At 44.7% G+C, this 17,019-nt stretch overlaps 2 protein-coding genes across 4 annotated transcripts in view; one reads left to right on the top strand and one right to left on the bottom strand.

Moving 5' to 3' along the window:
- Positions 1–17,019, bottom strand: part of LOC138953217 (uncharacterized) — a 77,987-nt gene that overhangs the window by 45,437 nt on the left and 15,531 nt on the right. The window lies entirely within an intron of this gene.
- On the top strand, positions 2,303–16,483 carry LOC138951640 (uncharacterized). Of its 2 annotated transcripts, XM_070323179.1 has the most exons (7): positions 2,304–2,689; positions 9,283–9,468; positions 11,911–12,118; positions 12,506–12,669; positions 13,126–13,332; positions 13,656–13,867; positions 14,331–16,483. In XM_070323179.1, the coding sequence occupies exons 1-7, from the start codon at positions 2,687–2,689 to the stop codon at positions 16,423–16,425; spliced, it is 3,075 nt and encodes a 1,024-aa protein (XP_070179280.1). In that variant the 5' UTR covers positions 2,304–2,686; the 3' UTR covers positions 16,426–16,483. The 2 variants fall into 2 exon arrangements, with proteins under 2 accessions (XP_070179279.1, XP_070179280.1); XM_070323178.1 differs by having other exon boundaries at positions 2,303–2,689; positions 11,911–12,669.

The following is a 17,019-nucleotide window of genomic DNA, read 5'->3' as shown; positions in this document are numbered from 1 at the left end:
CGGATTATGACATTATTCAGTTATTCTGGAGAAAAACCGAAATGCTGGAGAAACACTGTCTTTTATTATTATTATTATTATTGTGATCATTTTTATGCGCCTAATCTAGATATAGCCCTAGGCGCTTACATATTAATTTCTGCCGTTTGAAATGGAATTTTTTACAGACAAACAGACAAACAGACATTTTTTACACACAATATATAACGCATTCACATCGGCCAGTAAACCTCAAGCCTATTAGGCGAGCATTCACCTTTCACGGCCTTTATTCCAAGTCAAACGGGTATTTGGTGGACATTTTTTATCTATGCCTATACAATTTTGCCAGGAAAGACCCTTTTGTCAATCGTGGGATCTTTAACGTGCACACCCCAATGTAGTGTACACGAAGGGACCTCGGTTTTTCGTCTCATCCGAAAGACTAGCACTTGAACCCACCACCTAGGTTAGGAAAGGGGGGAGAAAATTGCGGCCTGACCCAGGGTCGAACACGCAACCTCTCGCTTCCGAGCGCAAGTGCGTTACCACTCGGCCACCCAGTCCTTTTCTGTAGCATTTCTGCATAATGTCATCTTTCGCGAGAGCAACGGTTTTTTTCTGCAGTAAAACAGTTTTACTGCAGTAAAATTGAAATCAAGAATACTGCAGTAAAACGGTGATGTTGTTTTACTGCAGAAAAACTGTTTACACTTTTTCTTCAGCATTTTGGCATTATTCAGTTATTCTGCAGAAAAACAGAAATGCTGGAGAAAAACTGTCTTTTCTGCAGCATTTCTGCATAATGTCATCTTTCGCCGAAGCAACGGGTTTTTCTGGAGCAAAACATTTTACTGCAGTAAAATTGAAATCAAGAATGCTGCAGTAAAACGGTGCTGTTGTTTTACTGCAGAAAACCTGTTTACACTTTTTCTGCAGCATTTTGTACTGGCTCTTGGCGGATTATGACATTATTCAGTTATTCTGGAGAAAAACCGAAATGCTAGAGAAAAACTGTATTTTCTGCAGCATTTCTGCACAAATGGTCCATATCAGGAGCCTGGGCGCTTAATATGGACCAGTGAAGCGGCCTTCACGAATCACTGTAAAAAGCCCCCTATATTTCAAAATAACATGATACAACTTAGTGTACAAGTCAGACTAATTAAAATATGCTTTAGATTTATCTGTTTCGGGTTGATCAGAGCATTATTTGAAGCACACCAGGAAACTAAAGAAGCTTATCAAAAACAGAGTGAAAATAAGTGAAATTATTAGCTTCCACGAAAAGAAGACTTTTTGTTATATTTGTTTTAAATCTCGAGGGCTAGTCATAGGTTATTTCCGGCAAGCTTCTTAATGAATTAATGAAAATAGCCTTTAGCTTTTATTTTCTTGGATTTGTTAAAGGTGGTCCATATTAGGGGACTCGCACATACTTTGAAATTTTGCTATTATATTTTGTTTGCAGTAGAAACTCGGGGTCAACACTGCTAAAATGTAACAAATACGGTCTTAGCTGTCATATAATAGCAATGTGTGTGTGATAAAAGCTTTGGCTGTGGACAGAAACGAGTCCGTTTTAGGCGGCAAATTTAGAGTGAACGCTGCCAAAAATGAAAAAAGAGAAAAAGCCTAACGGTTTTGAGATTTCTGTTTCTGCAACTGTTTTGACATGTGCAAGTTATCCAGAGAGGGTGAATACAGCGAATAAAACTTTTTTGAGCGCTCTAGTGCCGTTAGTTTGTCAGAACAGAAGGTGGTCCATATTAGGAGCCGGTGTGACGTTTTCATCTTTCGCCGTGTTGATATTTCGCTTCTCGGCCTCGTTGATCTAGTATAAACTCTACACTGAACGCAAAAAAACACCCTTCGATAGTACTGATGAGCGACCTTGTGTACCTTACATTCATGGGGCCAAATTTATCCAACCAATTTGTTTTATTTAACTTAGAAATTTGATTCATCCTAAAATGTTTTCCTTCTTACTCAAGGGACGTAACCACTCAGTACACATTTTCGAAGAATTCGATTTTGGGGGTGAAATCTATTAAATTTTACCACCAATTTTCTTCACATGCAAGAAACTGACATGCTTTTCGTCCATAAATAATTTCACTTCTTAATTTTACCAGGAAACAACATTTCAGTCTTGAGTATATGTCGAGGGCGAAATATGTACACAGGCGAAAGATGAAATCGTGACACCGGTCCATATTAGGCGCCCTTCCCCTACTTGCGGCAAGAAAAGCATCGGAAAGCTCTCTCACTCTCTCTCTCTCTCTCTCTCTCGTCGATAGTATGCACAACCCCGTTGACTGCGGCAAAAAAGGAAGATCTCTCTCTCTCTCTTTCCTCTCTCTCTTTCCTTCTCTCTCTTATTTTCTATCCCTCTCTCTCGCTCGCTAACCACTGTTCTGTGCCAGGGAGTCCTCGATCAGTGTGTTCATTTAGCTAGGTCATGGCCGTTCACGTGTACCATTCACGGCTGTTGTGTTTTGCTGGGCGAACTCTTCGCTTCGCCGCCACACCAGCCATGGCCGGAATGTGTGTGTATACGATCCAGTACGATATGGAACACTGTCGAGAGTCGACAGCGTGTTAGAGGGTTGGTTTTTCTCCCCCTCACAAACAAGACCGAGTTTGGAGTTGTGTGCAAGTTTCTGGTAATTGTGATGGTTGCACTTCGTCAGCTGATGCCGTGATAATGGTAAGTGGAATACCGCATATAATGATATAGCTTTACTCCCTCCGTGATCTCTCTCTCTCTCTGTCTTTCCGAGTGTCTGTTTGTCTGTCGGTTTGTCTGATCTGACTCTCTCTCTCTCTCTCTCTCTCTCTCATTCTCTCTTGGCAAGTCAGCTGTTAGCGCGCGCTCAGTCTCCCTAGCCCCCCCCCCCCCCCTCTCAGTCTCTCTTTCTTTGACTTGGAGAGCTTCTCAGTGTATGTGAGTAGTGATCGAGAGACGCTGATACGGGGAGCATCTCGTAACTCCCCCGTATCGTTACTCCCCCGGCTCGTTACTCCCCCGTATCGCTACTCCCCCGGCTCGTTACTCCCCCGTGCCTTTTTAATGCAGTTATTTAATTCAATTTTCAAGAGAGAGAGAGAGAGAGAGAGAGAGAGAGAGAGAGAGAGAGCATGTTTAAAGAACTTACAACTGTCAGATCTGCCTGTACATTCGTGTACGGTACATCTTTGAAAAAAATAGTATATGTTTTAAACAGAAGAGATACGGGGGAGTAACGAGATGCTCAGCTCGTTACTCCCCCGTATCGTTACTCCCCCGGCTCGATACTCCCCCGGCTCGTTATTCCCCCGGCTCGTTACTCCCCCGTATCGCTACTCCCCCGGCTCGTTACTCCCCCGTACACAGAAAATGACTGGATAACCCTGTGATAGTAAGTTAGCATGAAATATTGTTTTTCCGGAGAAATTGTCTGGATAAACAAACAAAGAAACAAACAAAACAGCTGGACAGGGGGGAGGAACAATATTTCATGCCAACTCAAGTTACTATCACAGGGTTATCCAGTCATTTTCTGTGTACGGGGGAGTAACGAGCCGGGGGAGTAGCGATAAGGGGGAGTAACGAGCCGGGGGAGTATCGAGCCGGGGGAGTAGCGATACGGGGGAGTAACGAGCTGATCCCCTGATACGTAAATGGGTCGTTTTCAAAAAATGTCGCGAAACTTTGGCTCTGCACAGTCGTCGCGTCTTAAAACAAACTAGACAACATTTTGTATCATTTTGTTCGTTGTCCAAGGGTCATTAACTTCCTTGTACCAAAAATACAATTTTATATTAATATGGTTTGTAGAGCGTGAGTTATCTGACGCAAGGGTGCCGAAAAATGTCCTGCTGTTACGACTGAAGAAAATTGATAACACTACAAAATGTGGATCGCCAAACTCAGATCTAATTAGATCTAAAGAAAGACAATTCTTTCATCAATTGATTAACTACAGATATACAGTTGCAGACGACATGCATGAAAAACATCAAAATATTGCTGCCTTTCAACTAAGGTGAGATGTCCCTCAAAATGTTGTCCTTGCTATTACGGTACTTACAAATTGAAAGAGTTCGATTCAAACTCTGAAAATCTCAGTTTGTAGAGATTTTGATCCAGATCAAGAATCACACAAGTTTATTTCAAAGCGACGTCGCTTTGGAAATTGCGACACAAAAAACACCAAAAATGTCCTTGCTGTTACGGTCCTTGCTGTTACGATTCTGGGGCCAGTTTCCACTGTGCGCACTGAACACGTACTTGTGTATAGGTCATGTCTTAAACTGCATATTTCAGTGACACATCTTTGGATTTTCCAGACTGAATTGGGTTACACAGTGGGTATTTAAATAAAAATCTGATCAGTTTTAAATCTATTTTATTGTCTGCGCGACGGTTAAAGGCACAGTGCGCCTCCCGTAAACCATCACAGATACTGTCAGGCTTTTACACACAGTACAAACACCCTTCCATTTGAACGCTCACCAAACGGGAACATCCTAGGTGCCCTACGTAAAGAGCCAGCAATTTTCAAATAATTAATTTTGTGGATTGTCTCCTCACACAATCGGACCGTGGTGCGTTTTGGCGCTAGACCTAACTTTTTAAAATCTAAATAATAAATTGACAGCTTGTTACACAAACATTCTTAAATCACGAAAGAATTCTTTTTTCATATTTTTCCTGCCTAGCTCGTCCGTGGACTGCAGAAATCGGAAAACCTAACGTATTTAGCATGAGTTAAATTTTTTGCAATTCTGTAAGTTATGATATGATAGCCTTGAGAAAAACTGTTCAGAAAACTCAAATTGACGAAACAGTTGTCTTTTCTTGTTTCTTTTTTACTCTTTTATTTTGCGGGAGGGGGCCCCGGGGGGGGGGGGGGGTATTTTGGTTTTGTTCGGCACAATATCCAAAGCTTCCTAGTTAATCATACATATCTGGTAGAATGATTCTAGAAAAGGGGACGGAGGAGAAAGCCGCTGTTCTTTGAAATGAACGGTTGTGTTCTCTGCCGGTGTGACGTTTTCATCTTTCGCCGTGGTGATATTTCGATTCTCGGCCTCGTTGATCTGGTATAAACTCTAAACTGAACAAAAAGCCACCCTTCGATAGTACTGATGAGCGACCTTGTGTACCTTACATTCATGGGGCCAAATTTGTCCAACCAATTTTTGAGTCACTTGAGAAAATGTGACTCTATGTAATCGGTCAGTGTTAGTCTGTCCGGCCGGCCGTCCGGCCGGCCGTCCGGCCGGCCGTCCGTAGACACCACCTTAACGTTGGACTTTTCTCGGAAACTATCAAAGCGATCGGGCTCATATTTTGTTTAGTCGTGACCTCCAATGACCTCTACACTTTAACGATGGTTTCGTTGACCTTTGACCTTTTTCAAGGTCACAGGTCAGCGTCAAAGGAAAAATTAGACATTTTATATCTTTGACAAAGTTCATCGGATGTGATTGAAACTTTGTAGGATTATTCTTTACATCAAAGTATTTACATCTGTAGCCTTTTACGAACGTTATCAGAAAAACAAGGGAGATAACTAGCCTTTTCTGTTCGGCAACACACAACTTAACGTTGGGCTTTTCTCGGAAACTATAAAAGTGACCGGGCTCAAATTTTATGTGAACGTGACTCATTGTGTTGTGAATAGCAATTTCTTCCTGTCCATCTGATGCCTCATATAATATTCAGAACTGCGAAAGTGACTCGATCGAGCGTTTGCTCTTCTTGTTTTTTATTTAACTTAGAAATTTGATTCATCCTCAAATGTTTCCCTTCTTACTCAAGGGACGTAACCACTCGGTACACGTTTTCGAATAAATCGATTTTGGGGGTGGAATCTATTACATTTCACCACCATTTTTTTTCAAATGCAAGAAACTGACATGCTTTTCGTCCATAAATAATGTCACTTCTTAATTTTACCAGGAAACAACATTACAGTCTTGAGTATATATCGAGGGGGAAATATGTACACAGGCGAAAGATGAAATCGTGACACCGGCGCACTGCTGCGAACACGCCGTTTTCTGTAAGTTTTAAGTCCTCAGTGAAGTATAGTGCATCATCATATTTTAAATTAAATAATACTTTATGCAATACTGCATTTTAAGACTGTTTTACGCCCTCTACTCTGACCGGCCCTGCTTCCCCTAACCCCAACACTCCCGGCCTTCCCCCAACACGACACTCGGACACACACACTGTCACACGGTACATGCACGGCACACAGTCCCCATGTAATGTGCACACGTGTACATGTGTACGGTATTTCTCAGAAATGGAGGAAAGAGACTGATGAGGCGACTGTGTACGCATATTATATGCAACGCGTTCCGTTTTCGAGAATTGGGACGTGAGGTGAAAGTATATAATAGCTAAGGGCTGTGACAAAAACATTTGTACGGACCGATTAATTTTATCGAGCGTTGTTTCTCACGACTATATGAAGAGAAGAGATAAATGGCGGGGTAAAACAGACATACACACGTGTACAAGTAGAAGCCCACACCACTACAGTTTATATATACTGACGCAGAAGAAGAAGAACTTGAAGAAGATAGGCCTACCTTCCTTGCCGAGTATGGGCGTCAAGCCACAAAGTGTAGTTGACATTTTGTGAATTAGCCTACATAATATACATTGAGAACATCACGTGTTAGTATTTTTAAAAAGAGAAATTGTTTTGCATCAGTGTTTGTATTTTTTTCAAAAAATTCAAATCCTAAGTAGAAAAGTTGAATGGTAAATATATGCACACATATATACAGTTAAAATTAACCAACAGGTCAACAGAGAACGACGCGTGACCCCCCCCCCCCCCCCCCTCTAAAAAAAAAAGGAAGGCGAAGGTCTAAAGTGTATGCAACCACTGACTGAGGTTAAACAATATATTCAAGCGGACTGACAAGGAAAAATAGCCGCCCATCAGGAAGTGACTGTTACAGTTGATTTGTGTTTCTTTTTCCTCAGACTTTCAGTCTTTTTCTTGCGTTCCGCATGGGCTACTGCAACTCACACGCACACACTGCCCAAGTGGGTTTTTGCGAGATTTTATCTTCCGTGATTCGATAGTGCTTTTTTTGTCTTTATCACAATTGCTAATACGACGAATTTAACACAAAACCTGAGCAACAGGAAATATTGATTGATAGTGTTATTTCTAACAAAACCCCAATTAGGATTCATTTTGAACACCAACGATAAACATTAACAGGCCCGTGAACATGCTTAATTAAAACTGATCTGATTTTAAACAAGAAAAACTCGTGTTGAATTGATCCAAACCAATCAGGAAAGAACAAAATAAAACCCACACGATCAAAACGCTATCTTGAGATCGAAGAGACTGACGACGCTAAGTTCTTTTTCTGGTCATTGTCTCATTGGTATTGGTTTGTCCGCATAGGTCAACTTCCACCAGGTCGGTTTAATACTTTGATGCTTTGTTTTGTTTATAAAAGAACGTTTCCCACTTCATGTAACATTAGGTCGACAGTCTAGTTAATGTTAACGTTCCCTACTTCACCTACCACCGGGTCGACGCACTAGTTAATGTTTTGTCGTGTTTATGATTGAACGTTCTCCACTTTCTACCACCAGGTCGACGCACTAGTTGATGTTTTGTCTTGTTTGTGGTTGAACGTTCTCCACTTTCTACCACTAGGTCGACGCACTAGTTGATGCTTTGTCTTGTTTGTGGTTGAACGTTCCCCATTGTCTACCACTAGGTCGACGCACTAGTTAATGTTTTGTCTTGTTTATGATTGGACGTTCCCCACTTTCTACAACCAGGTCGACGCACTAGTTGATGTTTTGTCTTGTTTACGGTTGAACGTTCCCCACTTTCTACAACCAGGTCGACGCAATAGATGATGTTTTGTCGTGTTTATGATTGAACGTTCTCCACTTTCTACCACTAGGTCGACGCACTAGTTGATGTTTTGTCTTGTTTATGATTGAACGTTCTCCAATTCAACCACCACAAGTTGACGTACTGCTTCAAAGTTTTGTCTTGTTTATGATTGAACGTTCCCCACTTCTTCCTTTTTGATTCTGTATCGCCGCGGTGTCAATGTAACGCAGAATACATAAACAGGGCAAATGTAGATAATCCAACTCATGCTTACATAAATCTGACATGCTTTATTTGGCAATCTCCCGCATGTGTTTGTAACCTAGTTTTGTTTAGGTATGTTGTGCTGGTTCTCTTCGCGTGTATGTCGTACGTCTCATTAATACCCCTTTGGGTTTGTGAAGTGTTTTTCTGATTGTGGTTTGTCTTGCCTAGCCTACCGTGTGTGTGTGTGTGTGTGTGTGTGTGTGTGTGTGTGTGTGTGTGTGTGTGTGTGTGTGTGTGTGTGTGTGTGTGTGTGTGTGTGCCAGTGTGTGCCAGTGTGTCAGTGTGTGTGTGTGCCAGTGTGTGCCAGTGTGTGTGTGTGTGTGTGTGTGTGTGTGTGTGTGTGTGTGTGTGTGTGTGTGTGTGTGTGTGTGTGCCAGTGTGTGCCAGTGTGTCAGTGTGTGTGTGTGCCAGTGTGTGCCAGTGTGTGTGTGTGTGTGTGTCTCTGTGTGTGTGTTGTCTGTGTGTGTGTGTGTCTGTGTGTGTCTGTGTGTGTTGTCTCTGTGTGTGTGTGTGTCTGTGTGTGTGTCTGTGTGTGTTGTCTGTGTGTGTGTGTGTGTGTGTGTCTGTGTGTGTGTGTGTGTGTGTGTGCGTGTGTGTGTGTGTTTGTTTGTGTGTGTGTGTGTGTGTCTGTGTGTGTGTGTTTGTTTGTGTGTGTGTGTGTGTCTGTGTGTGTGTGTGTGTGTGTGTGTGTGTGTGTTTGTTTGTGTGTGTGTGTGTGTGTGTCTGTGTGTGTGTGTGTGTCTGTGTGTGTGTCTGTGTGTTTGTTTGTGTGTGTGTGTGTCTGTGTGTGTGTGTGTGTGTGTGTGTGTCTGTGTGTCAGTGTGTCTCTGTGTGTGTGTGTGTGTCTGTGTGTGTGTGTGTGTGTGTCTGTGTGTGTGTGTGTATGTGTGTCTGTGTGTGTGTGTTTGTTTGTGTGCGTGTGTTTGTTTGTGTGCTTTTTCTTGGGTTTTTGAATATTAGCAGTCTATCTTTTTTTTGGATTTCTCTTTATTTTGGTTTATGTATTAATTGTGTTAAAAATAGAAGTATACCCAAAAGAACTAGCGTGTTTTACACTTATCTTTAAAAGGTAAAGTTCGAAACTTGTCATTATTTTATCATTCAAGAATCTATCACAAAATGCATTAAAACGCATTAATGATACGTTTTGTGTCCCAAGGATTTCGATCAGCTCCAACTTCAGCTCGGGGGAGTGACCCGCTCGTTCGGCGAGTGGACAGAGGACTTTGTGGACACGTACTACCCGGACCTAGATCAGCGCAGCTACCGGGTGCCTGCCCTACATTTCAACCAACAGATATTGAACAAGAGTCGAGAGTTTCGGGGCCTACTGCTTGATTCTCCGGTAAGCTCAAATGAGTGTCATTCTTTCCAAAAATCTGAGATGGAATCTCAAGTCCTTGAATATATATATAAGGGTCTGAGCTCACATCCCAGAACTTCCTACGCATCTAAGCTCAAACCCGTTCAGAAGAATTTTAGCTCTGACATCAGATCATGCAAGAGATGTTTGTTTTAGTCTCAATTCGTACAGATCTAAGCTCACTGAATCCGAAGTCTTTGTGAACGTATGAGCTCAAGTATTCGTGTTTGCTAACTACCTGCCAGTCAGAAACTGCTGCTGACGTTGAAAGTTTACAAAGCAGTCACTGATTAATCCTAATAGACGAATCAGTTCCTGAGACAAGTAATACACGGGCCCATCACTAGCGAGGGATGTCTCGGAAACAATTGCACAAGGAGCTGTTTGTGTGAATTATTTGTCTCACTAATAACAAGGGTATTTATTTGTATACAGCCCATACTGAGTTATTGTGTACAGAATAATGTATTTATGTATGTTTTTGTGAGGCGCTTAAAACTGTTTTAGGATTTACGCCATATAAATATCCTCATCATTATCCCCGAGTACGCTAGTACTTGGGCTCAACAGACTTTAATTGTGTGTCTGTGTGTGTATGTGTGTGTCTGTCTCGACTTAACAGCTTATTGCTGGGAAACTACTGGGCGCAGTTCGTTCAAAAGTTGATACACTAACTTCATAATAGGTCCGATTGATCGTATTAAAACTTCATAATGTTACCTGGGACCTAAATGCGAAATAAACCACAAAAACGACTTGGCGGTGGGAGGAATTCACACGGAGCAACAGCCAGGAAGGCAGCCTAATAGAACAGCCAGCCAGCGGGTGGGGATTTGGTCTATTATTACACTACACAGCTAACCCCGAGAGTCACACTGGGCCGGCCTGAGCACACATACGCTGCGTGTGCCAGTTCGCGTGCTGCGCGACCTAATTTTATGAACGAGCGAAGTTAGCACTGCTCGATGTTTCAAGCCATTACGATCTAAAGTCAAACGCCTGTGGCGCACAGGGGTGAAAGGGAAGCCAGCCGGCTTCTTACCTCTTGGAACGTAAAGAGAGGCGACGGCTCTTCGTAGTCAGCTAGACAGTATAAACGTGAATAGTAATAATAATAATAACCTTGGCTTCAGAGGCCAACCACTCAATTATGACTATAATTATAAAGAGCAACACCTGCACAGAATAAACACTCCGTATTAAACATATTATGAGGAACTTTTCTCAGATGTTGGATCCCGAGACCAGCCACTCGTTTACGATTGTAGAGATCAGCACACACAGAACAATCGCTCAAGTTTAATTTCAGAAACCAACATTCACACCACAGACATTCCAAACATTTATATTGTTAAGTTATGAAGAGGGTCGGCAGTATATTTTTCACTGTGATCAAATAAAAGAGAAAGGCCAGTCACCACGCATATCCTCGGCTCGCATGCAATGTATTTATATAGCAAAGGGAATGCCTGTAATTCACACAGAGCAATCACTTGGTCTTAAACGTGCACAAGACAAAAACTTTCATACTGGGGGAGCGAGCCAGTCTGTGAAGAGTACTCGGGTCCAGCGCGAGCGGTTTTTTTATTGTGTACAGAATAATGTATTTATGTATGTTTTTGTGAGGCGCTTAAAACTGTTTTAGGATTTACGCCATATAAATATCCTCATCATTATTTTTTTATTTTTTATTTTTTTTTATCATCATTATTAATATTGTTTCCGAACATGCATGCATTTGTTTCTCTTTCTTTCATGGTACAGGACCTGCTTATCTCTCTGAGATGTTATCAAAATATTCAAACCTCTCCTCTCTTCGCTCTGCAACAGATACCAATGTACTTAGTAAACCAAAAAGAAACAGAAAATCAACTAACTATGGATTTGAGAGATCCTTCAAGTACCAGGGACCTCTTGTCTGGGAGAAAATCCCCCGGAGCATTAGGGATTCCCAGTCACCATCTGCCTTTAGAACAGCCCTCAAAACACACATGTTTAAGTTAGACCTCTGAAGGAGATCCCATGATCGGTGAGTCATCGGCGCTGCCACGTGTATTATCTACTAAAGTGTGGCGTTCATGAGGATGTGTATGTGCCTGTGTGTGTTGTACTAGAATAACGTATGCGTACATGGAATGACATTGCGGGTTACCTGAACATTGACAATGACGAAAGAAAGATTGTGTGTGTGAGTGTGTGCGCGCGCGCGCGTGTGTGTGTGTGTGTGTGCGTGTGTGTGTGCGTGCGTGTGTGGGTGTGTGTGACCATGTTTGAATTTATTCGGATTTAGTTCTCTTTCCTTGTTTGTATTATGATTGTGTAAGTGTAAAGCGCTCTGGGCTCGTCACCACGAGGTTTACGCGCTATATAAGTAATCGTTATTATTATTATTATTATTATTAACATCGTCTATTGTACTTGCAGTTGCCGAACGACAGCAAGTGGCGCGGTGACCTCGCCCACACCGTTGTGCTAGAGAACATGCAGCGCCTGGGCCGGCTGCTTCAGGATCGTGACAGGACTCCACTTTTCATCATCAGCTCCCTCGACTTCGACAACTACCTGGCCAAGGTTAAACCGTCCTCTGCCAGATCCACCAAGGACCGAAAACGGAAGAGAAGGACAAAGTCAGGTAGCGGATGTGGCGACTTAAAGTCCGGGCTGCCTTGTGATGGTGATGGGTTACATGGGTGTAGGTCTGGGGGAGAGGAGAGTGGTGGACACAGTGAAGGGGGAAGGTGGTGTGAGCATCACAAGGCTGACGTTCAGCAGCGTAAAATCTTCCGTCACGAAGGAGAGCCTGGAAAAAGCGTGCCTGCACAAGACAGATACCAACTAACAGGCCAAGGGGAGTGTGCGTCTCCAGAATACAGACCTCCACAACCAGTCCCTGTGTCTTCTGAAAACAGACCTTTACAACAAGGAACGAGAGACTGGCAGGCGTGTGGCATGCCTGACATGTTGGGACCAGGCTCGTCCTGTGATGCAATCAACCCAGTTTCTATCAGTTTGGCGCAAGACAGTAGTCTTCCTGGGCCATCCAACCAGGAACCTGAGTACCCGTGCGAGGGCAAAGAGGAACAAGGGAGACAACTGCCTCCTCGCCCAGAAGACAGGGGGCGCCAGCGAGGAGAGATTGATGTTGTTCTGCTCAATTGCCAGTGTGGCGTTATTCTCATGGAGGTGAGTTGTGTGGGGTTTTGTTTTTAATTTTACTCTCGACAAAGAGACAATTTTTCCAGCCAAGACCAGAACCAGTGCAATAATGTTGCCGTTTGTTTTCTAGGTCTTCCAGCTGAAAGCACGACACCATGATCTTAATCTTAAAGTAAACTTTCATCACGAATAAACAACATACAGTGCATGCAACAGCGGCCTCCCCGGCAGGCACGACTCGTTCTGGATCTCTGTGTGTGTGTGTGTGTGTGTGTGTGTGTGTGTGTGTGTGTGTGTGTGTGTGTGTGTGTGTGTGTGTGTGTGTGTCTCTCTCTCTCTCTCTAAAACTCTCTCTGTCTTCTCTCTCTCTCTCTCTCTCTCTCTCTCTCTCTCTCTCTCTCTCTCTCTCTCAGTTCAGTTCAGTTCTTTACGAGATCATGAAAGTAACACCAATATTAATTCAAGATGAATGACGTGTTCCAGGTGAAATCTACAGGAATGGCTAACTCCACCTGGAAGCCCAGTGAAGACGAACATCGCGCAGCTATCCGGGAAAGCGTGGTGAAAGCCGTGCAGCAAGTCAAGCGTAGCTGTGACGTGTTTCATTACATCATGTCCGACCTGAGTTGTCTTCCCTGCGCCACATTGGTTGTCGCCTTTCCTTATCTGACTTCACTACAGCTGCACAAGGTTTGTCTGTCTTCAGTTGTTCGTCATGTCTGGCTGGCTATTACGTACTAAGTGTGTTCATCTGTATGTCTGCTTCTAAACTTTTGGGGGGTGTCCTTACATCAACCCATCTATTGCTCCAACTTTCAGGCGTGGATAATATATACGCCTTTCACTTTCAGCGTATCTACGCCGAACCGGCTTTGTTCTCAGTACGCCGATCTCATCACAGATAGTTACCATCTGTCAGAATGGTTTCTGTCTGTCAATCCGGTGTTCGCATGAGATAATATGAGATAATGAAGTTTGAAATAAAAGAATAAGTCTTCTCTTGGCGTTTTCAGGCCGTGGGCGATGAAGCAAAAGAGTGGGGTGTGTATTTCCTGACGAAGGATGACCTAGACACGAGCTGCTCGGCTGACGGGATGAGGAATGTTGAAGGGCCTGCGATGTCCACCCACGGGCAAGGCTCCAAGACAGCTCAGTGGTGGCAGAGCAGTATGGGATGTGTCAACAAACCTTTATCGCCGAAAGACCGGAGAACAATTGTTGGAAGGTAAACTTGCACACATTCCTGTCTTTTCCCATTCTTTCTTCGTCTGCTGATTTGGATAGTGGAAGTGATCTGTTTGTGTGAGTTTTGCCTCAGATGTTGGACTTATAGTTATAGTTTTTACTTAAACTTCTTCTTTTTTTCTCTCATCGGAATGAAATATATATGTATTGGTGGAACTGCCTGCATTTCTTTCTTGTTCTTGTGGTGTTTTTTTTCATGTACTCCTCATGGGGTTTCTTGAAATAAATTTGCCTTGCCTTGCCTTGCCTTGCCTTGCTATGTTCTTTTACGAATGTCTTTGTAAATTAGTCCCTCTTCAGGGCGAGGGCGAGATGTAAAAAAGCAAATCACTGCTTATTCTGCTACCCTCGTTAAATAAAGATATGCAATTGTCATTGTCATTGTCAATGTCTTCTGATTTTACTGCTTCGGTAACGCTTGCTTTACCCCATTTATATTCCAGAACGTGCGGTCTGCTGTCCGTCGTGTCCGTGTGGACAAAGACCGGCCAGTTGCGTGTGGAGGTGCGTACCTCGGCCCAGGCCATCAGCCAGGTAGCTGACCGCTTCTCTCACATCGTCCTGCTGCCCAGCCAGGCCAGTCTGCTGGCCAACTCCTTACTCACACGCCTGTGTCTGACTGGACCTATGGGGTCAGGGAAGACACTTTTGCTGCAACTGAAAGGACGGCAGTGGGTGCGGGAGGGCAGGAGGGTGGTGGTGCTCAACATCAGATCGACGGGCAGAGGACGTCCTATAGGCTACGTTCTGCAGGAGGCGATCAAGGCGGAGTGCAGTGACTCTCCAGGCACTGGGACGGTGGAGAGGCACGACGTGGCCCTGAACGAGACCAACACGGAGACGCTGAAGGCAGAACTGAAAGCGGGAGGTCAGACGGAGAACATGTGCATCGTGCTCGACGAACTGACCTTCGACATGTTCTTTGTCGTGGAGTTCCTAGCCTCTGCCTTCCCGCACAGCCCCATCTGGTTCGTGTCCGCCTTCGTCAAGACCTTGCCACAGGGCTTCACTCAGTGCAGGCTGGACACGGTGATGAGGAGTCCGCCCTCCATCCAGCTGATGCTGAGAGATCTAGATCTGAACCCGTCCAACAAAGCGGCGTACACCACACGCAGCGCGGCCCGAGGTCTGCCCTGTGACGGTCCTCCCATTGTCTTTATTCAGCACAAACAGCACAGCAGTCACTCCGGTATGTACGACTGCGCTCAATGTGCGGATCAGCTGGTTGACATTCTGCAGCGAGAGCTTGGTCTGGTGTTTCCATGCGGTAATAATGATCCTGAATCGGTCGCTTGTGCTCCAGAGTCCTCGATCAAGCCAGGAACAGCAGGGGTATGTGAGAGAGGAGAGGAGGCAAATTCCTCAGCGGGTTCGTGCAACGAAGGTTTATCAACACCCCGCAACACGTCAACATCAAAATCCTACCCCAGCGTGGACTCTCCTTCCCTCACCTTCCGCGATGTGTTGTTGCTAGTCAGCATGCCTATCGCCTTCTACCGCCACCATGGCAACAACCAGTGGGAGACGACGGCGTCCGACGTGGTGCGCTTCTTGAAGTACGTCAACACTTCCGCGTTCTTCACGAGGCTGAAGGAGCTGGGCGCGCCCCTCAAGGTGATCGTGGATAACACGAGCCAGGAGATCGCGTGTCCTTCACGCGACGAGATCGTGGTCACTGACGTGCTGGCCGTGCCCAGTCTGGAGCGCAAGGTGGTCATCTTCATCCCAGGAGGACCTCCTTCAGCCATCCCAGAAGCCCATCCCTCCACTTCCAGCGATCTGAACCCTGCACCGCCTGTGTCTTCGCTGCGAGAGTCATGTGTTTCACAACCAACGGATTCCATGACTGAAGACCAGGTAAACCTCGCACATGGAGAAACAGGTGTTGGTTCCCCTTCTACCGATCAGGCAAATGCCACACACACAGACGCTATTTGGTCTACGCGTTTAGACTCCCTAGAATCTCAGAAAACCCTTTGCTCTGAAGTGGTGTCAGCCACCACAGTTTCTCCAAGCACTGACGTGGAAGACCTAGTGAAGAGCAACAAAGGGATCATTGGTTGCTGCATGGAAGAGAAAGAACTGATCAAGTCCATGATAGAAAACATGGTCATTCCCCGACACGAGTCGAGCGAAGACCAACCAGAAGGGTCGGGCAGACCAGACGACCAGTACGAAGAGAGTCCGGCCCAGTGTCGCATGGGAATGACCATCAGAGGAGACTGGCCTGTGGCGTCAGTGCCAGAAGCTCAGTCCCAGGCATCCTGCGACAGTAGTTTGCTAGCCGACAAAAGGGAGAGAACCCAAGACTCTTCGGCGAAGTCGCCGTTCTTCCTGCCAGCGGGTAATTGTGTGAATATGGAGGATGGGAAGGGAGAGAGGCGGGAGGAAGGTGACTGCGATGAGACGGAGGACCACAGAGAGTTGGAACGCTGTCGTATCAGCGAGGCCGTGTCGTCTCTGTCCATGGATGATCAGGACTGGCTTTTCATGGCCGCGTCGCGCTGTCTGTCTCAGTTCATCGCCTTTATACCGTGACATATGTTTTGATGTGGGAGTATTAGATGATCTGTGTGTGTGTGTGTGTGTGAGTGTGTGTGTGGAGGGGAGTAGGGGGGGGCTGTGTGTTTTCGTTTGTGTGTTAGTAATGGTGTGTGTGTCAATGGGAAGTGGTTGTGTGTGCACACGCATGCGTATGTGTATGTGTGTGTGCGTCGGTGTGTGTGTGTGTCCGTCCGTGTGTGTGTGTTTTTGGGGGTGGGGTGGGGGGGGGGGGGGGGGGGTTCTTATGTCGTGTTTTCACGTGCCTGTTATTGACCTATTTTCACCTGCCTATACAACTGCTTACATTAATTGGTGTTAAATGTGCGACAAAGATCTACGTATGAGGTCCGCATCGTAGTAAACGCATACTGTTGTTGTTTGTTTTGCTACGAGTATCAAGTCTTCAATTTTCGATAAAAATAAATACTCACACGAAAATTGACTACCGCGTGTGTGTGTGTGTGTGTGTGTGTGTGTGTGTGTGTGTGTGTGTGTGTGTGTTTGCGCGCGCGCGCGCTGTTTTGAATTCTTGCTTTTAATTTGGAGCTTGGTGGAGGTTGTTTTTCAAGTTAAACCCTGATCAGAATT

The sequence above is a fragment of the Littorina saxatilis genome, linkage group LG17 (genome assembly GCF_037325665.1).
Source record: "Littorina saxatilis isolate snail1 linkage group LG17, US_GU_Lsax_2.0, whole genome shotgun sequence".
Classification (NCBI taxonomy): domain Eukaryota; kingdom Metazoa; phylum Mollusca; class Gastropoda; order Littorinimorpha; family Littorinidae; genus Littorina; species Littorina saxatilis.
The sequence above is the reverse complement of the archived record's forward strand: the minus strand, read 5'-3'. Positions and strand labels throughout refer to the sequence as shown.

Excerpts from the sequence above, each read along its gene's own strand:
- LOC138951640 (XM_070323178.1), top strand. Across the intron at positions 12,670-13,125 it reads GTGGCGTTATTCTCATGGAG|GTGAAATCTACAGGAATGGC; the intron begins GTGAGTTGTGTG and ends GACGTGTTCCAG. Across the intron at positions 13,868-14,330 it reads CGGAGAACAATTGTTGGAAG|AACGTGCGGTCTGCTGTCCG; the intron begins GTAAACTTGCAC and ends TTTATATTCCAG.